Source organism: Bombina bombina, chromosome 2, assembly GCF_027579735.1.
Source record: "Bombina bombina isolate aBomBom1 chromosome 2, aBomBom1.pri, whole genome shotgun sequence".
Classification (NCBI taxonomy): Eukaryota; Metazoa; Chordata; class Amphibia; order Anura; family Bombinatoridae; genus Bombina; species Bombina bombina.
The window spans coordinates 1,398,911,147-1,398,936,697 of record NC_069500.1 but is presented as its reverse complement, the minus strand read 5'-3'; the positions used below and the strand labels follow the sequence as shown (position 1 = coordinate 1,398,936,697).

Below are 25,551 nucleotides of genomic sequence, written 5' to 3'. Positions count from 1 at the left end.
TGTAATGAGTACACTACTAAGAGACCAGCTTTAGAAACAACTGTAATGCAGGAGAAACCAATAGCATGATGAGTATTAACCAAGCTACAGTTGTACTAAGCGGTTTAATGTCCATTTAAAAATCTTCTCTGCTTCAGATCAAATGTGGTGAAATAGTGATAGAGAGGTAACAGCTTTTATTGCCAAAACGTGTAGCTGATACTTTAGAGTCCAGCTGATATGTAATATGTAACATTATCATAACCAACCAGCAGTTAGTAATCATTGTTTTTATTTATGTATTTATTTGCACAGATCTAAATAGGATTTGATCATATACAGATCTCATACCTTCCAACATTTCAAGTGGAGAAAGAGAGGCACTTAAAAACGTCTGAAGCCCGCTGGATCATTTATTGCAGATTTGAATGTGAAACGATACAGTCCCCTGTAAAAAAAAAAATGAAATGGTATATTTGTTACATTTATAGCTTAAACATAGACATACTGTAGATCAAACACACTCATTGTCACTTTCTTAGGAACTTCCAAAAAGATGGATTCTTCTTGTGATGGGAGAGATAGAAGTTCAGTGTCTGCAGTATTTTGTTTTCACATGTATTTATGGAACTTAACATTAATAAAGTGGCATAATAAAAATGATGTATTTTGTTCCAGCAATTTTTTTTTTTTAACAAAGTCCTCTGAGCACTATCTGCTGATTAAAGGATACTTGTGTATGCTCTTTTTGTTAAATCAAGGGAGTTAGCCAGGTGTGCAAATCTATTTTGGGGTAATGAGGGGGATAAAAATGGATAAAAATATGCTCTCACAACAAAAGTTAAATTAGACAATTGGTAATATATATATTAGTTTTAATACAAACTTCACTATATAACACTTTTACTGTTTGAATTCCTGTACAAAAATAAATAAATGATATAACAAAATACAGCAGTTTTGTTTAATACAGATTTCACATTATTTCTGAAGTAAGTTTGTGCAAACTACATCTAACCTTCCTATGTTGCTGCCTAAAGGAATTATTGTTATAAAGGCCACTGCTTTACAATAAAATAAGTATAAATTGTATAATGTCCCCATCAGTTTCATGTGTGATATCATCAGTAAGTGCAATAGGCCCCTCAGCAGCTGTACTGTACTCATATCAATAACAATAACAAGGCCTCACGTCCCCTCCTCCTCCCCAGTCTATGTGACTTGCCCAGGCCCGCCCCTCCCTTCTCAGGGTACCGGGGACCTGCCCAGCCCTCCCGGCTGCCATTGGCTGACACTCTCTGCCGCCAGCCTCTGTTATTTTTCGAATATAAATGCGATGGTGTGAGTGTGGCCTGTGAGAGATCTACTAGCCCTGGTGGCCACTGAGTGTGTGTGTGACTTGCCTGCTACTGCTGCTAGCCACCCGGGCCCGTGCAATATGATCCTATAGCTGCTGCTTCTAGCTTGCCCTGCTGCTGTGCCCGGACTGCCGCCTGTACCCAGCCTGCCTGCTACATACCCATCCCCGCTGCCCGCACCTGGATTATCTGTGCCCCTTTTCTGCATTCGCCAACATGGAAGTAGAGAAGCTGCTGAATGACTTTAGCCCATGCCGCCCTGAGTGTCTGGTGTCCCGGCCTACAGCCCTGCCCGGGCTCTCCTCTGCCATAGCCGACCTGAGCAGGGTACTGTCCCCTGTCACCAACCTGGCCCTCAACATGAACAAGCTGACCGGCTTGGGGAGGTGAGTGAAGCTCTCAATGCAGTGTTAATAACATTATATGTCTTGTTATATGTGTATTATTTATGTACTGTATGTTAAATTGTCCATGTAGCTATAAGTCTATCTATACTTATGTCTTCTTATTGCAATATTGTATGGGACTATATATATATATATATATATATATATATATATATATATATATATATATATATATATATATATATATATATATATATATATATATATATATATAAAAATATATATGTAACAGTTAAATTGTTAAATGTAATTGTATTAGAAATCATATGACTGAATCCTGTAGTTGCATCCTTTATTTATATGATTTCATATATTTGCAGTACACATTCAAATAATGGCCATTTATTTTATTATTATTATGAAGATATCACAGAGGAAAAATGGTTAAAAATGCAATGTTCTGTATTTTGCATTTCCTCACTGCTACACTGTTATGGATAATAACACAAGTACAGTCTGCTGTGGCCCTCTTGAGGAAATATTCTTAATGTGTATTTGTTAAGTATTTAGTGGACCGTTAAGAAAGTTTGTGTATATGTATGCATATATGCATGTGTTATATATGTGTGCATGTATGTATATATGCATGTGTTATATATGTGTGCATGTATGTATATATGCATGTGTTATATATGTGTGCATGTATGTATATATGCATGTGTTATATTTGTGTGCATGCATGTATATATGCATGTGTTATATATATGTGCATGCATGTATATATGCATGTGTTATATTTGTGTGCATGCATGTATATATGCATGTGTTATATATATGTGCATGCATGTATATATGCATGTGTTATATATGTGTGCATGTATGTATATATGCATGTGTTATATATGTGTGCATGTATGTATATATGCATGTGTTATATATATGTGTGCATGTATGTATATATGCATGTGTTATATATATGTGTGCATGTATGTATATATGCATGTGTTATGTATGTGTGCATGTATGTATATATGCATGTGTTATATATATGTGTGCATGTATGTATATATGCATGTGTTATATATATGTGTGCATGTATGTATATATGCATGTGTTATGTATATATGCATGTGTTATATATGTGTGCATGTATGCATATATGCATGTGTTATATATGTGTGCATGCATGTATATATGCATGTGTTATATTTGTGTGCATGCATGTATATATGCATGTGTTATATATATGTGCATGCATGTATATATGCATGTGTTATATATGTGTGCATGTATGTATATATGCATGTGTTATATATGTGTGCATGTATGTATATATGCATGTGTTATATATATGTGTGCATGTATGTATATATGCATGTGTTATATATATGTGTGCATGTATGTATATATGCATGTGTTATGTATATATGCATGTGTTATATATGTGTGCATGCATGTATATATGCATGTGTTATATATATGTGCATGCATGTATATATGCATGTGTTATATATGTGTGCATGTATGTATATATGCATGTGTTATATATATGTGTGCATGTATGTATATATGCATGTGTTATGTATATATGCATGTGTTATATATGTGTGCATGCATGTATATATGCATGTGTTATATATGTGTGCATGCATGTATATATGCATGTGTTATATATGTGTGCATGCATGTATATATGCATGTGTTATATATGTGTGCATGCATGTATATATGCATGTGTTATATATGTGTGCATGCATGTATATATGCATGTGTTATATATGTGTGCATAGGCTGAAAGTTTGCAATATTGCTTTAGTCAGGGACTAGTAAAAATTGCATTGGCAAAATTACAAATTATTGGGCTTTCCTTGTATATAACTGAGCAAACTAGGATACTTTCCCCTCTTTGCTTTTATACTTTAGGATTATGGTTACTGGTAATATATGTATACTCCTATGCAGTTTTGTAACATAACCTTTCTCAGTATTTTTATGTGTTTATATATATATATCCCCCATTGCAAAAAGAACCTGGAGCTGCTCTGGGATGGATGTTTTTCTTGCACGAAGTGCAGTATTGATGAACCTCTTGAGATACAGTTCTCATCCGTCACATCCTCCCTTTGCTGGGCTTTTGCCAAAAATCGTTTTTTGTGCACTGAAATTCGTCATTACATTTCTTACTGTTATAATGTGCTTGACCATTCATAAAAATTCTATTTCAGCAAAACCATAATTCCTTTTGTTCTAGATTGTTAAAAACAGAATGCATTATCATAAATTTCCTACAAGCGAGTGTCCCTGTAAGAATAGTCCCTGTATTTTATATCCATAAGCTGAGAACTAGCAGTGACCTAGATAGCATTTGCTGTCACAGCGTTCACACTCAGATTTCCTAATTAGAATCAAATGAGCTTTGCAAGATAACGGATGGCAAACAAGCCCAGCTACCTAAGCTCCCAAACGCATGCCTTTCATTGTTCCTGGTCATCGAAGACGAAGCCAGTGTTTGTAATTGGTGATTAAATGAGATACTCACACAAACAGGCCTATTCTAACTGTATTTAGGATGAACTGAATAGCAAAAACAAAAATAATTACCTAACCAGAGGAAAACTTTACAATTAAAGGGACATGAAACCCAAACATTGCACTATTTCCTGCTATGCAGTGCTCCACAGACCTACTTAGGTATCTCCTCAATAAAGAATCCAATGAGAACTAAGTACATTTTAATAATATAAGTAAATTGGGAACTTTTTAAAAAAAAAAATGTATGATCGGTTTGTATCACAAAATAAAAGTTTTGTGTTTCATATCCCAGATATAGACTTCTTTACTAATAATGCTTCGTGACATTTGTAATACTATGATAGTAGTTTTGTGGATCTTTATTTTTCACTAGCTTTAGCATCTATACTTTTTTAATACAATTTTTTCTTCCTTTGTAAAAACAAATTGCATGTGAATTACAGTAGTAACCTCTTGTATAGTGCAGTCCCAGGTCTTGATTTGCATAAAAGGGATCTGTTTTTAATTGTCACCTCTGCTCAAACTCTGCACAGCACCTCCTGCTCAATAAAACCAACACCTACAGCAAAGAGGTCCTTTTTTTATACAAATTATCCAGCTTATCTTTGTCCTGAATCTAATTCCCAAGGGTATGTTTTTTTTCTGACAGAATAATCTGCTTTAATAAAAAGCTTACTGAGCAGAGAAAGCCGACATAAATCACCTGAGTAAGACAGGCGGTCCCTGCTATATAGACCCCTGCGGTGTTCTTGGGAGAATACCCGTAATCTTAACACCTCATTTATCGTTTGTCTTATATCTGCTCCAGCTATTTGACATCAAGTCTTTTTTTTACAAGTAATTGATGTATGGATAGGGTTGGCCAGGTCTGTTTGATGCTTTAATATGATTAATTTGTCTGGCTTTTTATCTATCTGCCCGATCAACCTATTACATTTTATATAGTTATATATCATTTGGTACATTCAGAGTTAACTTACGAAAAGATAGTTACATTAACAATAAAAGGTAGGACCTTTACCTATTTATACAGTCTATCTGCTCATATTCATAATAATATATTTATTTTTAAATTATTTTCCACTCATAGTTGCTGTAAGTAAAGTCTGTACAGTAGTGAAATTAAAGGGACATTAAGTCAAAATAAACTTATGATTAAAAAAGAGAATGCCGTTTTAAGACACTTTCCAATTTACTTCCAGTATCACATTTTGCACAGTCTTTTTATATTCACTGGGTAACAAGGTTTTACTGAGCATGTACACAAGCTCATAGGGTATATGTATACTAGTCTGTGATTGGCTGATGTCTGTCCCATGACACAGGGGCCGGAAAATGGGAGAAAAAATAAATTTGTCAGAAAAAAATCTACTGCTTATTTTAAATTATTGTCTTTTTACTATGCACTTGTTAATTATGCAATTTTACTGTAGTGGTCATTTAATGTGTATTCTATCACTTTCATTTGCCAGCTTCAGTGATACTCCCAAAAGGAAGCTGGGAATGTCCTTCCATAGTGAGGTCTCTAACCTGATACGGACGGCATCATCCGACTCCTCTGACTCTGGTAAGTTTTACACTCTACAGTTTATTGCTGCAGAAACAATAAGCTACAAGGTAGCAAAGGGGGTTAAAGGGACACTAAACCTGATTTTTTTTCTTTCATGATTCAGATAGAGCATGAGATTTTAAGCACCTTTCTAATTTACTCCTATTATCAACTTTTCTTTGTTCTCATGCTATCTTGATTTGAAAAAGCAGTACTGTAAGCTTTAGAGCCAGACCATTTTTTGTTCAGAACATGGGTAGCACTTTCTGATTTGTGGCTAAATGTAGCAAACCAATCAGCAAGCTCTACCAAGGTGCTGAACTAAAAATGGGCCGACTCCTAACCTTTTATTACTGCTTTTTCAAATCAAGATAACAGGAGAACAAAGAAAAATTGATAATAGGAGTAAATTAGAAAGTTGCTTAAAATTGCATGATTTATGGGAATCACGAAAGAAAAAATGTGGGGTTAGTATCCCTTTAATACCATGGCTGACTCAGTGGTATGCAGTGCATTGTGTAATTTGTTGCAGCCCTATCCAGCAATCAAGGGGTTAAATGAGACTGAGAGCTGTCAGGAGAGGGTTAATGTTTATTCTCATGCTGTACATGGTACAGCTTCCTCTGTACTGATATTTGATGTTATCACTGTGCTACAAGGGCTTGTGACTATTTGCTACTGACTATACTGTGATCGCTGGTGTGTAAAGGTGTGTGAATTTGACACCCTTCCTTCCTCTTCTCTGCTAATAATCACATCCTGTTTATTTCCCCAGGTCTGTGCCTGGATTCCCCATCGCCTCTGGATTTAGAGGATGCTCATGAAACGTAAGTTGATACTATTGACTTGTTTACCTTGGAGGGGACAGCGACCTGTCTGCGGTATCAAAGCCCAGGATCAATATTTGATTTGCAATTAGCCCTTATTCATACTTGTGTGTGGTAAAGGAGGGGATTTTTATTTTCAATGTAAAGCATTAACATTTGTATATGAAAAGTGAAGAGGGAACACATTGATTGACCTATCTCTGTCAGTTTATTACACTTTGGGAGGCATATTTTGGAGTAAAAGAGGAACTTGTCAAATTCGCTCTTGTGAATCAAATGAGAAGCTTTGAACAGGCCCTTTAAATAACCCCTTCACTGCGAGAAATTACTCACAAAGATTCGGTTTTATTTTAATAGGAATTACATTTGCCAGTATTTCCATTTTTCATGATAATGCACATAATATTCAACTATTTAAAGGGTCAGTAAAGTCAGATTATTTTCTACACATATACTATTTTTGCAATCAATTAAAGCAATGATTTGCATAATATACTGTATATATATGTATACACACACACACACACATATATATATATATATATATATATATATATATATATATATATATATATATATATATATATATATAAAGCAAGCATAACTTAAAAGGGCTTTCAAAACAGTCCAGGAATAGACTCCTTGAAAGCCCTGGTTGAATGTGTATTCCTTTGCTGTGAATGAGCCTGTACCTTGATATAACTAATCACTATATAGCATTTTGTAGGTTCATACCACTTGCACCGGTGACATGGTAATACGTTTAACATGAACATTAGTTGCCATTTTTGTTGATAACCTGCTGCATTTCAAAATGTTTTATTCTTTATGATCAACATTTTTATACAGCGTTCCATGCAGGAATGCGCATTCACAGCTGCTGTGTGTAACAGACAGTAGCCCTATGCAGCAATCCTCTGAACAACTGCAGGGCGTATCAATGGGGTCCCAGTGAGTCTTGCAGTCGCTTGTGTAAATGCCCCTTTTGTCTGGGTTTCAGGTCAGCTTACAGCTGTCAGCAATCAAAACCTGCAGAAGAAACACATTGTAATATGATGCTTTCATCCTATTTATTGAAAATATGCAAACTCTGAGCTCTGAAACCACAGAACCTCTGTGTACAGTGGGCGTGGGCGCTATTCAAGTCTCAGTGTTTCCAACCCAGCCACGGGTTTTGTTTCTTCTGAGCTGGGAGGCGTGTAGCGTGCAATTGTAAATCCCTTTCACAGTCAAACATTTGCATTTATTTTATTAACCCTCTGACGCCAGTGCAGGAGGCACTTGTACTATTAATGGTTAAAAGATGGGATTGACAAGTGCTGAAGCAAGAATTTGTGTGGGTGTGTGCCGCAGGGCAAGGCAAGGTGTCCTTCGTGCTGTTCAGCCGTTACTGTCAGGAAATCCTTTGTTAAAGGGACAGTATACACCTTATTTTCATATAACTGCATGTAATAGACACTACTTATAAAGAAGAATATGCACAGATACTGATCTTAAAATCCAGTATAAAACCTTTTAATAACTTACTTAGAAGCTCCTAGTTTAGCACTGTTGATGAGGTTAGGCTGGGACACCCAGTGAAAGGGGCTGAGAAAGCAGGAAAATCAGACCCCCCCCCTCCCCTGCATATGAAAAGACCCATTACACAAACAAGAGTCTGTAGATGTCAGTATACATATAAAACTTTGGGGCTTAATTACGAGCCTGAAAATCAGCACAATGTTATTAAAAAATAAGCAAAACTATACATTGCTACAAAAACACTCCCAAATGGGCTATATAAGTGAATTATAATTATTATTACAAGAGGCATTTATATATATATATATATATATATATATATAGCTACCAATCAGCAGCTAGCTTCCAGCAGTGCCTACCTAGGTATGCTTTTCAACAATGGATTCCAAGAGAATGAAGTCAATTTAGAAGTAAATTGAAAAGTCTGTTAAATTTGACTTTCTGTCTAAAGTTTAGTTGTGACTTTACTGTGTCTTTAAGGGCCCCAGTTCTAAGGAAAAAAAGAGGGACCTTATTTTCTGGAAGCCTTTGTGCCAAAAGTTCCTAAATTTGAACTTTTGCCTTCTTACATTTTGATCATGTAGCTCTATAAGTATAATTGGCGATCTAATCAAGTACATATGGCTTTTGTATGTTCTGGTTGGCTCCTGAGCAGTGATAAGTACGTGTTATCAGTTCCAGAGAGGTGACAGGTGGAATAGGTTGAAAGGAGAAGCAGGTGCAGAGGGAATAAAAAAGCATAAATTGTTTGACTGACAAATATAATTAGTCCAGTAATCCCTAAAAGTACAAATAATATACAATGGCTGTGCACAGGGCAAGGTCCCATAAGTACAAGATTGTTCCTCCCTACTTTTGTCCTCTTTTGTATTTAGTTTTCTGCCCTCTAATTGGGGGGGTGATTTTGCTCAGCACCTGCTTATGAAGATAATGAAGTCTGTTCTTATTTAATACACAATCTGTGCAAAAGACGGATCCTGGCAGGTGGGGTGTCATACAAACCCCAGCTCAAGTCGCATGTAACATCTGCTGAAATTCCTTCACCTTCCAACCCCTGGCGTGTGCCCTAGTGGCAGTCACTGATAGATGGCAATTTGCTATTCACTGCACGTAATGCCATTTAGCAGTTAAAATCATTAGACTATAGTACAAAAATAATAATAGCTGTGCAATTTGAAGTTAGAAAGAAAATCTAAAAGGAATAATATCTTCTATGAGCCTCTGTTGGTTTTTGTTTTTATTGGTTTTGGACAGTTTCTAAACTAAAAACTTGTTTTTTTTCACTACATTATTTCTAGGACTTTCATTTAAAGATTTTTATTTTGAAAAATGGCAGCTGAATTAATGATGCAGGAAAACTATGTAGCCAAACAATATAGATAAAAAGACGTGTTCCATGAAGTGCCATTCTTTTCTTGTTCATGTTTATTTTAATGTTTTACTTCATCATACAGAAGGCAGAAGGGTGCTGTAGTTAATGGGGTCATTTGTTGTCCGAAGAAATTATTGTCTAAACCAGCAATGGATTGCAGTAGCCTCCCCACCGCCAGAGCAGGGCTATAGGTTTTTTTGTATGAATGGAAGAGAGGAGGAGGTGCGTGTCTGTATTGCTCGGGGCGGGAATTTGAATTCCCTAAAACACAAAGCATGTCTAAAGAATAATCTTTCTTTTCTTATGTGATGCTGGAGTTAATTGGTGCTGTGCGTGCTTCCCAGCTGCTATGTCCCTGCTGTCTGACGAGGGTGGTGCTCCTAAGAGCACGTGCTCAGTAGGAGATTCATGCTGCCTTGTGCATGAATGGCTTGAATAGATGCTTTGAAATGTCACACTTGTCCCTTCCTTATCCTTTCTCTCCTCCAAGCAGACAGCTGTTGGGGGCCCAGCCTGATGCCTTCATTGGACATATGGCTGAGGAGTCTCTGCTAACAAAGCCTGACATTTGCATACAGGTGGAAAGCAGTGACCCTTAAACATTGTGCTATAGAAATGATAGAGCCGCGCTAAAGCTCTTTACAGCACACTCAAGCAATTTATCAGGGTCGTCTTAACAAAAAACGCTTTGTTCCAGGATTTTCCTTGCAAATGTTTAATCTATGATTTTTTTTTTCTTCATGCATAATAATTGAAAGCTAAATTAGGTCGATAGGTCACCTGCAATAGACAGGTCATTTCCCTCTGTATAATTTATGTATATAGTTTAATTTGCAACCTTAGGCCCAGGTCTTTATGGTATAGAATCTACATTTACAACTGTCCATAGGGATAGACTATGTCATTTACAGCTGAACTTTTTGTCACCATAAAAATCTATTTAAAATTGAATATAGAGATCTGGCAAATGTTTTATAATACATATATATATAGACTCCAAATAAGTGCACTCTCACTTGCCAACCCAAGCACAGACCAGGGTGCTTAACACAATATTCAATCTGTATAAGGATGAGCACTCTCTGGGTTTAAACACAACAACTAAGTTTATTCAGCAGTGACGTTTCGGGGCATTCACCCCTTCCTCAGGAAGGGGTGAATGCCCCGAAACGTCACTGCTGAATAAACTTAGTTGTTGTGTTTAAACCCAGAGAGTGCTCATCCTTATACAGATTATATATATATATATATATACACACAAACAAACACAATGTGTTCTTCCCAGGGCCTATTTAGTGGGCACACGACCCGTATTATTTTAGTTGTTTGTTGCTCAGATAATTGTTAAATTCATTTATGTTAAAATATAAAATTCATTTTTGCTATCCATCTTTTTTTTTATATATAATTTTTTTGACGTGTGTATAAGATGTACATTACTTTGCGTTATTCTAATGAAATTTAAGTACAGAATTATAATGAAAACAAATCCATGGTGCACAAATCCAAATGTAACCGGAGTATACTGGTATTTAATTTTCAGTCCGCTTATCTGACCTTCAGAAACTCCTAACTTTTATGTCTTTATGTTGGTATATTTGTAAAGTACTTTGAGTCTCACAGGGAGAAAAGCGCTATAATCGCAAATTATTATATAATTATTATATATTTATATTTCCCTGATTCCTTTTCGTGTAATTCATTTGATCATAATAACTTCTGTAATATGACATTTCTGTAATAGATAGCACCTATGAACATTACTGAGTAATCTCTTATTGATTGCATCTGCTCTTATAACCCCAGGATGTGAGAATCCTCTTACAGAATAATTAAATGCTTTGCAGTTGGTTTATAAAGTGCTCTAAGTAACAAACAGGATGGGGTTGTGCAAGTTGCTATTGATAGGAAGCAGCCAGTGATTAAAGTTCCTAATTTTCTCCTTTCCTTTTTTTGCAGATTCGAGAATGCTATTTTTGAAACCAGAATCGCGCACAATGAGTAAGTGTGCCTTTGTTTTTGTTTGTTTTGTTGCATTTCTATAGCAAATGTTCACATCCCGGTTACTTGATAAAATTCCAGGTCCCAGTTTTGCATTTCCATTTGCCAGTCTGCTATGCAATTTTGATGCAGTTGAGTAAGATTTGATAAGATCTTTATTAGCCAGAGTTAGTCTGTTATTGAGAAAGGGAGGTGCAGGACACAGAACATATCACCAAATGCACAAATGTTTATCTGAAAAGTCTTGTAAAAGCAGAGAAGGGCATGTTATCTCTTGTTCTGCCTGCAGAGTCCTAGGGATACTAAACCCACATTTGTTCTTTCATGATTTAGATAGAGCGTGCAACTTTATTATTTACTCCTATTATCATTTTTTTTTAGTTCTCTTGGTATCTTTATTTGAAAAAACAGGAATGTAAGGTTCGGAGCTAGCCAATTTTTGGTTTAACACACTGAGTAAAGCTTGCTGATTGGTGTCTAAATGTAGCCACCAATCGGCAAGCGCTACCCAGGTGCTGAACCAAAAATTGGCCCGCTCCTAACCTTACATTCCTGGGTTTTTTTTCAAATAAAAATACCAAAAGAATGAAGAAAATTTGATACGAGTAAATTAGAAAGCTGCTTAAAATTGCTGCTCTATTTGAATTGTGAAAGAACAAATTTGGGTTTAGTATCCCTTTAATCTGACAGCTTCCTTTTGAAAATGTTATGTCTTTCATGTCTGTTTGTTGCATATATATATAGACAGAGAGAGAGACCAATAGTGTCTGTACACATGTTTTGCTCTATTCTTAAAAAAAGAAGTCTAATTTGTTGTTACTTTTTTACTTTACAGTTTTAAATTACCCATCAGGAGAATGCGTTCCTTGCCGGTAAGTTTAATTTCCTGCTTAGGACAACATTGTATTTTTCGCATTCATAAATTTAAATGCACAACTAGGCTTGTGGTGAACAAATGGGCTTGTATCTAGCATAATGCTTCAGTCCCCAGCACCACGGCAAGATATAGTAGTTTACTTACAGATTCCTTTTCTAAACATTACCTTTAAACTAATTAGATCTTTATTTAAGTCTAGCACGCATGTTAATGTGGTATGGCAGGAGGTGTATCCCCTTACTGTACTGTATTACCATAATGTATTGAATAGGAGTTCTGGCTTTTTGATAAGGACAGTGTGGGAGAGAGATAAGATTTTGACCTTAGTGGGCCTAGAATATGTGGAGTTTGGGCTAAATATTTGCTTTACTCACAGTAATGTTTGTTTATCAATTAGATAGTGTTGCTTTTAGCTAACTATGTGGGGAATTTTAGGTTATCTGAGCTTTGATTAAATACCCAGTGGATTGAGCAGGGTGTATGATTTATTATGTTCTGTTTCATAGGTGACTTTTCAGGGGGGGAGTCCTGTAGTGAGAAAAGGCTCTGTATCTGCCCTGGATCTCCCAAAACCTATTGAAAGAATCCACACGGACAACAAAGAAAATGTGAGTTTCTGAAAAAGTGTTTCCTGTTGATCTGACATTTAGATGCATATTTGTCAGGAGATAAGAGATAAGTCTGTGATGCGGGGTACTTACCCTTGTCTGACCCTTGATTTTGCTATGAGCATGTCCCTTTTCAACACTCTCTGGGAGCCAGGTTTCTGGTGCAGTCTATATATTAATGATAATGATATATTAATGATATTTATACGCCATTTAAAAGTCTATGTAATTTTAATTAGCACAAAACGTTGCTTAGCTAATTAAAAAAAAAAGCTAAACCTCTCGTAAAATATTGTTTCTAGGAAGTATTTACGTTCAAGAAGCCGTGCATACGTCCAGTTTGCCACAACAGGCTACGCACTTTTCATGGCAATGAGTTTTCGCAAAGACCTAACTCAGCGCCAGCTCTTATGGTAAGTGCCCCAAACACACAGCACTGCTCTTTACTCACTGACGATTTAGTCCAATAGCAAAGCTTCCTGTAACACACAGGTAATTGTTCTGTTCTTTCAGCTCTTTAGCCCCGGGAAAGACGACTTTCATGTGGAAAAGGAAAGCCCTATTCGTTTACGCAAGTCCTCCCTCACGTTTTCAATGTGTATTAATGACGAAGAGGAGGATGATGGATTTATGGAGATCATGGACGAAGACGATATGAAGGTAAATCATTTACACCATAACAATTATATTGAGCTTCATAATATTTTTTTCAAAATCCTAAATTTAAAAATCACAGGAAATACTTTTCTTTGCAGATCACTGTAATCTTTTGTTTTCTAAAGAACCAATTTAAAGGGACACGAAAAACATTTTTCTTTCTTTCATGATTCAGATGGAGCCTGCAATTATATAACTTTCCATTTTATTTCTGTTATCTAATTTGTTACATTCTCTTTGTATCCTTTGTTGAAAAGTGTACCTAGGCAGGCTTAGATATGCCTCTTGACATTTAGCTAGCTCCCAGCAGTGCATTACTGCTCCTTTAACAAAGAATACCAAGAGAATTAAGCAAATTAGATAGTAGAAGTAAATTGAATAGTTTTTTTTACAATTGTATGTTCTATCTGAATCATGAAAAAATAGGTTTTCATGTCCCTTTAAGTTAACCCTTTGATTACCAGAAACACAACCTTTATAGTAACCAAGGAAGTTAATGCAATATCAGTTAAGCATACAGACCCTGTGTAGGTAATATGTTTTGTTTTGTCTCCTCCCTTGCAGAACGAATCTGGCTTTCCATCTGGTATGGAGAATTTGCTGACTGCCCCATTTGTGCGCAATGAAGACACCAGCAACACTGTAAGTGCCCTGAAGCCTCTACTTATCTTTATGAGTCATCTAGTTTATCTTATTCTTTGGGGCGTGGGAATCTTTTTTCTCCTGTAGTCACATAAACAGACCTGTATTGTTACATAAATTACATCAGCACTGTCCATTAAAAAGAACTTTATTAACACAAATCGAAGCCAATTACAAAAAAATGACAACATTTCAGGCCTCTGTCATGTGATGTGTTAATAAAGGCTCTTTATAATGGAAAGAGCTGCCCAAAATGAACTTTTCTTTGGTTATATTTTGGAAACTGACAATGCCCTATGTATGCATGCATTTTTTAAAGTTCCTTTATTGGATTTGGAAGTAAAACTCCAGTAATTTTTAATTGGAAATTGTTTGGGCAAACCTCATCATGCCCACGAGGACTAGAAATTTAAATATATTCATGTGTTTTTCCACGAAAAGTTTAAAATACTTTCAATTTAAACTAAATTACAATTTAACTAAAGTACAATTTAAAAATATCCTCTTTAAAAGTAAATAAAGACAAACAACTAGTAAAATATACATGAATAAATGTTTAGTAACTTATTTGTTCCCTGATACGGTGCATTTTACGAGTCATTATTTTTCTTAAATACACATATACAAGAGGAATTATACTTACTGTGTAATGTTTTTGCCTGTTTAACAGGATTTGGTGATCAGAAGTAAATGCCGGCGACTTTTCCGTTCGCCTTCCATGCCAAGTAGTGTGATTCGACCAATTCTGAAGCGCATGGAAAGGCCGGAGGATGAAGGCACACCTGTCAAAACCAAGAGACTGAAAAACTTGTCGTCGAGTACTGTAGAAGACCTGCCTAAGAAAGAGGAGCCTGTAAGTATCTGAATTTCATTACCCTCTTTCTTACCATGCATCTGTGTCACTGTGTACATAATGTATATTATGCTTTGCAAATAAAGAAAATAATAATATTAATAAAAATGCAACAGGGTGTCTGAGTGCTATTAACATTCTGTATTCTTTTGTCTTTTAGAAAATGAAGCTGGGACGATCAAAGTCTTTGTGCCTCTCTACCGTTGAACACATTTTAGACAATGATCAAAGGGAATTGATTGGGGATTCCTCAAAGGTGAGCGACAAAAGTGGAGTTAGTTTTAGAATGAAATATGCTTCTCTATATAGTCAGTTTTAGTTTTGAAAATTAGAATCAGCTTAGTTTTTTTTTAAAATCATTTATTTTATATTCCTTTTGGTTTACTTAATATATTCTGCTTTTATCCAGACTTATTTACTCAAGACTGTAGAAGGGAAGCATCAAGATTTGAAATACATCACCCCAGAAATGGTAAGTACTCTCAACAAGTTGTAACCTGTAAATCTTTGTTATATCTTATAATAAGAATCCTGATAAAAAGTTATAAAAAAATGTGGGTTTTATATCCCTTTGGGACAGTGATTACAAATACATGCATTTATACTGATTGCACGTTAATCACTATAAAGGGCCAGAGTATAGATATACATATGTCAGTTTTGACTAGAATGCCCCTTTAAAAAGAACAGTGCCATCATTTTGTCAGCAATAAGCTGGGTTATCTAATCTTCGGAACTATGATCTTATTATTTTAATTAGATGAGCGCAGTATTGAATGGAACATACGAGGATAAGATTGAGCGCTGTGTGATCGTAGACTGCCGATATCCATACGAATATGAAGGAGGGCACATCAGGGTAAGAGAGCAAAAAAGATAGTATACAGCGCCTAAAGAGCATTCAGACAAGCTCACTAAGGAACGATTACCTAACACAATCGTTGGAGATACGACGAAGTAGATACAGAAAGGAGCGCCAGATATAGGCTAAAGTGGGTATAAATCCTTAGACATTAACGGACACTTTCAACATCATCATTTATATTTTTTTCTTTCTTATTTTTATACCCCTCCATTTTGTGCTATTTAGCCCCTTTTCTGTGCACACACCCTATCTGGGTGACAAATAACACCAAGTGATCACTGGTCGTTTGTTTACATTTTTTATTAGATTTACCTAATTGTCTGTAGTCTTATATTAGGCTCATATAAGGTTTGTTTACTATGTTTTTAATTCTGATTTTTATCTAGTTGTTTATTAAATGTGTACCTAATTACTGTGTAAATATTCACTATTCCTCTGTATATACACACTTTAGCCTATGGGGCATATTTATCAATATTTATCTAAAGACCGCTGCTCCACAACCTGTCCGCCTGCTCTGAGGCGGCGGACAGAAATCAACCCGATCGAATACGATATGGGTTGATTGACACCCCCTACTAGCGGACTTAGGGGGCGGTATTGCACCAGCAGTTCACAAGAAATGCTGGTGTAATGATAAATGTCCGCTGCACATCGATAAATGCCAACAGCATACGTTCATTGATGTGCAGCGGACATGATCCGCAATATCGGATCATGTCCGCTCGCACCATCATAAATAGGCCCCTATATCTGGCTCTCCTTTCTGTATCTGCTTCCTCACATCAGGGTAAGAACCCGCCATACAGAGATTGTATCGTAACTTCTCAGTGGAAAACAAGAAAATGAGCAGATTTTTTTTTTTGTTCTTTCAGGGGGCAGTAAACCTTCCTCTGGAGCACGATGTCGAGGGATTCTTGCTGACAAATCCTATTGTGCCAGTGAATGAGGATAAGCGAGTGATCATTATCTTTCATTGTGAATTCTCCTCTGAAAGGGGCCCCAGAATGTAAGTAACTCTCATATATATTTTATTATTATCATTATTATTATTATAGTTTATTAAGCGCCAACAAATTCCGCAGCTCTTGTCATCCATGGGTACAAAACATAAAAGTTTATCAAACTATTCCCGTGGGAACTCACAATCTAGTCATTTAGATATTTTAAACTGTTGGTTAAGTCACTTTTCCCTCTTTTTAGTTAAATCTTTCTTTTTATATTCTCAATCAAATATACTTTTTGCTGTATATACAATTAAGAAATATCTTCCTTATGATCTACAGGTGCCGTTTTGTAAGAAAGCAAGACAGAATGAGCAATGAATACCCAAACCTGAATTATCCTGAACTCTATATACTGAAAGGCGGGTACAAGGAATTCTTCCCAAATTACGAGGTGAGTTTCACACTGCAGTGAGATTCATTTAAAGCACCAGCTTGTGGAAAATATAAAAAATATACAGAAATGTTTAAAGGATGTGTAATTAAAACAGACTACAGAGCAACACACGTGTCAGTATATTTATCCCCATAACACTGAGCAGCTGGGATCATTAAACACTAAATGCTAGATAGACTGATGCATTCAAACAAAAGATCAGTCTAAGAATAACATGTAGATTTATTTTTTAAAGTTTAATTAGCTGTTTAAATATTGGCAAAATAAGTGTAAAGTTTTAGTGTCTATAAAACAATGGAAGCTGCCATGTTGTAACTTAGGTTACCCTCTCATCTGTGGCCAATTAGGGACAGTTATAAATAGGTCACTAGAGTGCAGTCCAGGATCTGAAAAGCTCACAAATTCAGAATGGAATTACAGGAAAAGGGGACAAAATAGTGTATTGCAGAATTCTTTTTATATATGCGATTTATTATTTTATGTTATCATCTCAAAGTGTTTAATGTCCCTTTAAGGGTTCAAGCAATACAGCCTCTGATTGGCTGTATAGCTTCTGTTTAAAACCAAAAAATGGGGGTATATAATGCAAAAGTAAAGTAAAGCAGAACAAGTTTTTAATGTCAGTTTTCTTCCTCCCCTTAGTCTCATTGTGAGCCGCAGTCGTACCGCCCAATGCACCATGAGGACTTCAAGGAAGACCTTAAGATCTTTCGTTCTAAGAGCAGAACGTGGGCAGGAGAGAGAAGCAAGAGAGAGCTATACAGCCGTCTAAAAAATCAGTAGAGAAAAGTTTTTATTTTTCCTTTTTTTATTTTAAACCAAGGCCGGGGCTGGTCCCTAAAGATGCTTTGATGAAATCATTCCACATTTGAAATGGGCATATGGGAGTAAACTATTGGATATCACCCTTTAACAGATGTTCAGACTCTTTTTGTGGATAACCTGGACAGTGTGGAAGGCGATCTTGGACTATTTGTCTACAACCTTTTTTCTGGAAGGCCATTTCAGGTGCCATAAAATGGAGTAAATGAACAATCTTTTTGAAAAAGAAAAAAAAAACCTCTTGTTGAGGTATGGCCGTCTCCCTGAGCTAGACAGTGTCTACCAGGAATGTGTCCTTGTTACTTGTTTTGCAACTGAAGTGTCTCAGTCGTCAGGATCCTTAGGACAATCATCCAACTCCATCTAGATGAGCAATAGTCCCTGAGCGTTCATCCCGAATCTTCATTTTCACTGCCGCTGACCGTTCGTCACTTGTGGAATATTTCTACTTTTCATCGCATCTGTGCTGATATTTTCTTCTGGGCTGGATCCTGATGGAAAACTAAACTTGAATATTCTTGCTGATTATGTTATTTGTTGGACTTTTAATGTCTTAACTGCTCAGTTGCCAGGCAGCTGCCATGATATTGGTTAAACCTTTCCATATGTTGCTTGTCTTTGTATGTATACGTGTGTATGCATGGTTGCACTTTGCACTTTTATCAACCCCTGTGGAAACACAGAGGCCAATCAGCTTGCAGACAGTTACCCTCTTGTAATTGTAACTGTCGGTAAGTTTTTACATGTATGCGTGGTGGGTGTCTTGTCTGTGTATCTGTGTTGTGTGTAAAAGCTTGCTTCACCCCTTTCTACACGGTATGCTTGATTTTGATCATCCTCATATATTAAAGTGATCTTTGTTAAATTGATTTATTTGATTTGTTTTATATAGCCTGGGCAAATTTTTTAATTGTTCTCGGGCGTTTTTTATGCGTGTGGACACCTCTTTTCCTGTATATATTTATACCCACGTACTTGATTCCTTTTAATTACTTATCAATGGGAATCAAATTTACTCGTATCTCTTAGTAAATCTAAACCGTTTAAAATGCAAGGGATTATATAATACATAATAATTATTGTAAGGATGGAAAATGATGCTGGGTGTGCATAGACACTTGTGGTCTCCTTGCACGCATATTGCAAACCTCCAAATTTGCATTGGCTCAGGGTGAAGCTGAACCCTTATTTCAGAAGTGTGTATGCACAGCCTGGCAATATTTTATTTCCACTGGGTGATAGATTGTTAACGATACTCACTAAACTGTAGCATGCACAGTACCCATGGATGCTGATCGCTGTGAACTTATAACTGGGGAGCGTCACATCACAGTTTGGTGGTTCCCTATTCACACAGAAAGGGTTAAAGTTTATGGGAACCTAATCCAGAGTTTGTGGTTAGTATATGGGATTTATTTACTCCAGCGTACTCTCGCTATTGTTTAACACTCTGATGCGCATAATCAGCCTATCTGCGTTGTGAGGTTTTGTTTCCTCAGAGCTCAGGCATGAATAAGTCACAAACAAACAAGGTAAATATGCAAAGTTTACCAGGTATGAGGATTCCTGGGTTGTCCCTAGAAGTAAATAGTCTATGATAAGGTACCCATAGTAATTCCTTCCCCTCCGGCAAGACTAAAGTAATATGAAAGTAAACTGCAGATAATACAAACTTGTCTGAGCCCGGGAGGTTCTGAAATAATTTAGTATTATTTGTATAGATAAGCAGTCTAACCAAGCAATTAAAGTAGTTCAGCCAATTGCATTAAAGGGACATTAAACCCAAAAATGTTCTTTCATGATTCAGATAGAAAATACAATTTTAAACAACATTCCAATGTACTTCTATTATCTAATTTGCTTCATTATTTAGATATCTTGTGTTAAAGAAATAGCAATGCACATTAGGCATCTATGTGCAGCCACCAATCAGAAGCTACTGAGCCTATCTAGATATGCTTTTCAGGAAAGAATATCAAGAGAATGAAGCAAATTAGATAATAGAAGTAAATTAGAAAGTTGTTTAAAATGGTATTCTCCATCTGAATCATGTAAGAAAATGTTGGGGTTTAATGTCCCTTTAACTAGGCAGCCATATTTAATAAACCTTATCACAACTGGCAGCTAGATAGACTGTGAGTTATGTAGCACATTTATTTTCTAAATCAACACCTTTTTCTGGGGAAACCTTTGAATGTCAGTTAAGTGCCACTACTTCAGGCGTATTACAAGAGTTTTAAAATGTGATAATGGGTAAAATAGTTACCGTTATCTCTGTACCTGGCACCGTTTTGCTCTATAATATTGTAAATGACATGAAGTGCAAGAATAGTCCTCATTTTATGCATTATGGGTGATTGAGTGATCTAAACTAGGCAATAGATTGTACTGTTATTATTGGCCGTTTGCTGGTATTAACCAAAATACCATCATGTATGTTAATCACATGCTGTATAAGTAAGCTGAAAGGTAATGTCTGTGTGCAGCTATGTTAAAGTGTCATTTTATGTTGTTTTATTCATATTCTCCTTTTTGTTCAGTATTTGTGTCTAAGACCAAGGTCTATACTGGGGCTTCACATGCTAAAGACAATGGGGTAGATTTATTAAATGTTGAGCAGAAATGATTCGCTATAGCATACGCTGTCCGCATTTATCATTGCACAAGCATTTCCGGTGAAATACTTGTGCAATACCACTCCCTGCTCAGCAGGGGCTGTCAATCATCCCAATCGGATCAGGATGATTCAAATTTGCCACCTAAAAGTGACCGCTGCTTCTTAACTTCCGTTTCAGGCGAACCTGAAACGATGGGCCTCCGAAGCGTCCGTTGCTTAATAAATGGAGCCCATTGTGGGTATACCTCAGGTCAAGTAATGCTATACTTCTTTAGTTGTGTAATACCCACTTCCTGTCTGTTTCTCTGCTAATTACACCTGGTGTTGTGTGCTTTACACTTGTAGGATACACATGGTACATGGCCAGTGTTTATGTGCACAAGTACTGCCCCACCCTCGAAGTTAACAGATTATACTGTCTGATTATGCACTGAAAAATATACAGTAGCTACCTGGTGAGCCATGTATATATAAACAATATAAACAGTATAAAGAAGAGTATAGGAAATATAATAACACATTTAGGAACAAGGGAAGGAGTCAATACTCATAGAACCGTTTTCTATTTATTGGATTATACTACAGGTATCTATATGACAATTCCATAATTTGCCTCCTGGCTCCTCAGTTTATTTGCAGGTTCCTACGTTTGGTAGAAATTTGGAAATCTATGTATTATACTATTAAAATATAAATCAATAAAAAAAATTTGCATAGGAAATTGGCACATCCCGGCAAGTTTCCCCACCTGGATGTGCTAATTTCCTATGCAAAAATTTTGTATTGATTTACGTTTGAGACATGGGCCCCTATTTAACAAAGTCTGGCGGATCTGATCCGACAGTGCGGATCAGGTCCGCCAGACCTCTCCTTATTCAGCATTGCACCAGCAGCTCACAAGAGCTGCTGGTGCAACGCCGCCCCCTGCAGACTCACGGCCAATCGGCCGCCAGCAGGGAGGTGTCAATCAACCCGATCGTCTGTCCGCCTGCTCAGAGCATGCACCATTATTTAAGCCACACCTCAGACAGCTGGCAGTGGTGCATATTTCTTCTGAAGACCTAAATTTGTGTCACACAGGCTACTGCTGACTAGCTGAGCAGGCATGGTGCATGAATACTGGTGCACAGACCTTCACGGGATATGTGCGTATGCGGTTGAGAAAAAGTACTAATTTTTACTAAAAGGGTTTTAGCTAATGAAAATATATTGCAAAAAAGCTTATATTTTTTAATTCAAAGACATCTATGCACATTTTATTTTTGACATTTCTATTCCTTAAAAATACAAGAGCCTTGGTTGCTTTGTGTTTTATATACATTTAACAAAGAGGCTATGCCCATTGCATCAGCTGGGGATACAATTCCTTAGCCGTACAAATTAGCCTGAAGTAGAACGCGAGATCTGAAGATTTGTTAAACTCGCGTACAATTCTATTGAGATCAAAGTGCATTTAAATGTTAATTATTCACCCACTCTTTTTTCGTATATTTTTCTACATATCAAAATGTACAATATAAGCGACACAAATAAAAGAAAAAACATTAATAGAATAAATTATACCTTTTAGCAAAGCTGCACATATACAGACTGTAACTGAATACAGTATGAAAAGATTCCTGAATGGTCCAAAACAAATTAATTCCACAAATAAGCACTTATTTATGCTGTTTTATATAAACCATAAAATGAGATTTCAATATACCCCATGTCCTTTTATATTTTTGTATGTCAAGTTTATTACATAAAGCATCCATGCATTAATTATGTGGGTTTTTAAATTTATGATATGTATTTAAGTATTATTTAGAAATACCTTAACGTTTTTGTTCAATTAATCATATATATATATATATATAAATTGTAATATTGTACCTACTAAAGCAAGTCTTTATTTAGCTAAAACGTATAATATCCAGCGCTACGGAATTTGGCGGCGCTATACAAATAAATGATAATAATAATATTAATTTAAAGGGTGCTTATTAAGGTTTATGGTCATTCCAAATGGGTTTTTTTTTTCCCCTAAAAAAAAATTAATTTGTAATTTCTCATGTCTTAATCATCACTCAAGTTAATCATTGCAATAGGGTCAACAATAATAATTTATTATTTTTCTTTGTTTGCACATTTTAAATTAATTTCCAGAGAAATGAATTGGTGATTAAAACCAATACTTTGCAGCATCAATTTAATTTGACCCATTTAAAATTTATGAATGCAGAATATTTGTATGAGATGTATTTGTGTGTTTCTCTTTTCCGTATATTATTAATCTGCTTTGGTTTTTGCCTCTGTACTGTGTTATTTTCTCCCATAATAAAATTAAAAAAATATTTTCCCTTTTAAATGTATAAACTTCAGGGAATAATAAAAACCTTGAATAAAAACAATGTTTAAATGTTTTCTGATTTAACCAGAATCTCTTGGGACTTCACGTTGGCGTCTGTTATTGTAACGTTTTGCTAAAGTCGGTTATCTCTTTATCCCTGTCCATGTATATAGCCAAAAATTTTGGAGAATTAAAAGTGATGGTAAACTTGACATGTTGCAATATCAGGTCCAAAATCTAAGCAATATTTTTAGATGTTCTTTAATTGATCACTTCTAATTAGATATAATTACTTTTTAATTTAGCTGTGCCACTCTAATACCCCGCGCTCTGGCAAACTAACTTTAAAACAGTTTTTTTTGTGGGCTAACAGTTTAAACTGTTTTATAATCAGCTCTCTAGCTATAAAAAAAGTGCCGTACGACTAGAGCATGGATTGGAGAACGGTTCAAAATGATAGCTCACAAAAATTAGTTTTGAAATGGGCTGCTGGAGCGAGGGTATTAGAATGGCACAGCTATATTACAAAATAAGTCACTGTGCATCTTTATTAGAAGTGATTAATTAAAGTCCCTGTAAAATATCACTTAGATTCCAGACCTGATTTTGAAATATGGTAAGTTTACCATCACTTAAAATAAGGATAATGATGTGATCAAACCATAGGCGCATCTTTATTTAGTAACAAAGAAACTCCACTTACCTAATAATTGCCCTCATCTTACTCTGTATTAACATCATTATCACCCTTGCAGTCCTCACCTCCTGTTTCTCACCCTCCTACCCTTCAAGATGATAAATTCCCATGGGAATAGGGCCCTTAAAGGGACACTCAAGTCAAAATTAAACTTTCATTATTCAGATAGAGCATGCAATTTTAAACAAGTTTCAAATTTACTTCTTATAAAAAAAACTGTACAGTCTTTTTATGTTTAAACTTTTTGAGTCACCAGCTCCTACCGAACATGTGCAAGAATTCACACAATAAGCGAATATGCATTTGTGAATGGCTGATGGCTGTCACATGGTACGTGTATGCATTTGTTATTGGCTGATGGCTGTCACATGGTACAGGGGGAGTGGAAAAAGACATAACTTTTAAAATTGCCAGGAAAAAAATATATTCATTTGAAGTTCAGACAAAGTGCTATTGCATTGTCTTGTTATCTTGCATTTGTTGATTATGCAAATCTACTGTGTTGACTGGTCCTTTAATTCCTCCTATATGTGATAAATTGTGTCTTCTCTTAAACATATTGTATCATTGTTGCACTTTTATCATTTGTACCCATGGAAAGCGCTGTGGAATTTGTTGGCGCTTTATAAATTAAGTATAATAATAATTTAGATAAATCTATGTTAAACAGAAAAGACAATAATGAGAAATATGATTTAGGAGCTTCTTTGTACAAGTCAGATAGTGATGGCTTTGAAAGTCTGGTCCGAGAGCTCTGGTTTGCTCAAGTGTAAGAGTTAATGTTAAAGGGACAGGAAACATCCAATTAGAACATACACTTTTAAACAACTTATCAAATTTGCTTAATTCTCTAGTTATCCTTTGCTGAAGGAACACCATTGTACTACTGGCAGTTAGATGAACTCATCTAGTTAGCCAATCACAAGATACAATTGTGCGTGGGAAACCAATCAGCAGCTAGCTCCCACTATTGTAGGATATGTGCATATTCTTTTTCAAAAAGGGATACCAACAAAACGAAGCACATTTGAAAATAGAAGTGAATTTAAAAGTGTCTTACAATGACATGCTCTATCTGAATCATGTAAGTTTAATTTTGACCCCTTTCAGTGCTAGGTTAAAGGGCTATAAAATACAGTAGAATTGCATACTCCACAAAAACATAATAAAAAGACAATGCAACAGCATTGCTTTCATTTCCCTGCCCACTGTACCATGTGACAGCAATCAGCCAATTGCAGACACATAAGTATACACTGTGAACTCTAGCACATACTCAGTAGGAGTTGCTGCCTCAAAATGTGTGCATATAAAAAGACAGCACAAATTGATAATGGAAGTTGTTTACAATTGCATCTTAATCATAAAAGTTGAATTTTGACTTTATTTGCCCTCTAAGAGTTGTATACATAGGATGGAGTTACCTTCTGGTCTTTTACACAGCTGTATGAACTAAAACATATAATGACCATTACTAATAAGTAAATGTTGTATCCTGCACATACGCTCACCTTCTCTCATCTTCAGTACCTAATCTATCATGTACTTCATTCTCTAAAGCCTATCCAGCCTAATGCAAACACGTAATAGTAAACATTTATTCTGCTCATCTTGCACATATCTAGGTAGGCTCAGGACTAGTAATGCACTACTTAGAGCTAGCTGCTGATTGGTGACTACGGATATATGCCTCT

At 35.9% G+C, this 25,551-nt stretch overlaps 1 protein-coding gene across 1 annotated transcript; it reads left to right on the top strand.

Annotated features, from left to right (window-relative positions):
• Positions 1 to 1,239: 1,239 nt before the first annotated feature.
• Positions 1,240 to 23,221, top strand: CDC25B (cell division cycle 25B). Its single transcript, XM_053704324.1, has 16 exons — positions 1,240 to 1,723; positions 5,689 to 5,783; positions 6,541 to 6,592; positions 11,445 to 11,486; positions 12,322 to 12,358; positions 12,870 to 12,971; positions 13,274 to 13,384; positions 13,485 to 13,631; positions 14,193 to 14,270; positions 14,941 to 15,123; positions 15,284 to 15,379; positions 15,533 to 15,595; positions 15,884 to 15,982; positions 16,864 to 16,997; positions 17,275 to 17,386; positions 18,032 to 23,221. Exons 1-16 carry the CDS (start codon positions 1,554 to 1,556, stop codon positions 18,170 to 18,172), a joined length of 1,662 nt encoding a protein of 553 aa, XP_053560299.1. The 5' UTR covers positions 1,240 to 1,553; the 3' UTR covers positions 18,173 to 23,221.
• The last annotated feature ends 2,330 nt before the right edge of the window (positions 23,222 to 25,551 follow it).

Bases quoted from the DNA above. Each gene is read 5' to 3' on its own strand.
- CDC25B (XM_053704324.1), top strand. From the start codon at position 1,554: ATGGAAGTAGAGAAGCTGCTGAATGACTTTAGCCCATGCCGCCCTGAG. The intron at 12,359-12,869 runs GTAAGTTTAATT...TCTGTTTCATAG, and splicing joins GGAGAATGCGTTCCTTGCCG to GTGACTTTTCAGGGGGGGAG. The intron at 12,972-13,273 runs GTGAGTTTCTGA...TATTGTTTCTAG, and splicing joins ACACGGACAACAAAGAAAAT to GAAGTATTTACGTTCAAGAA.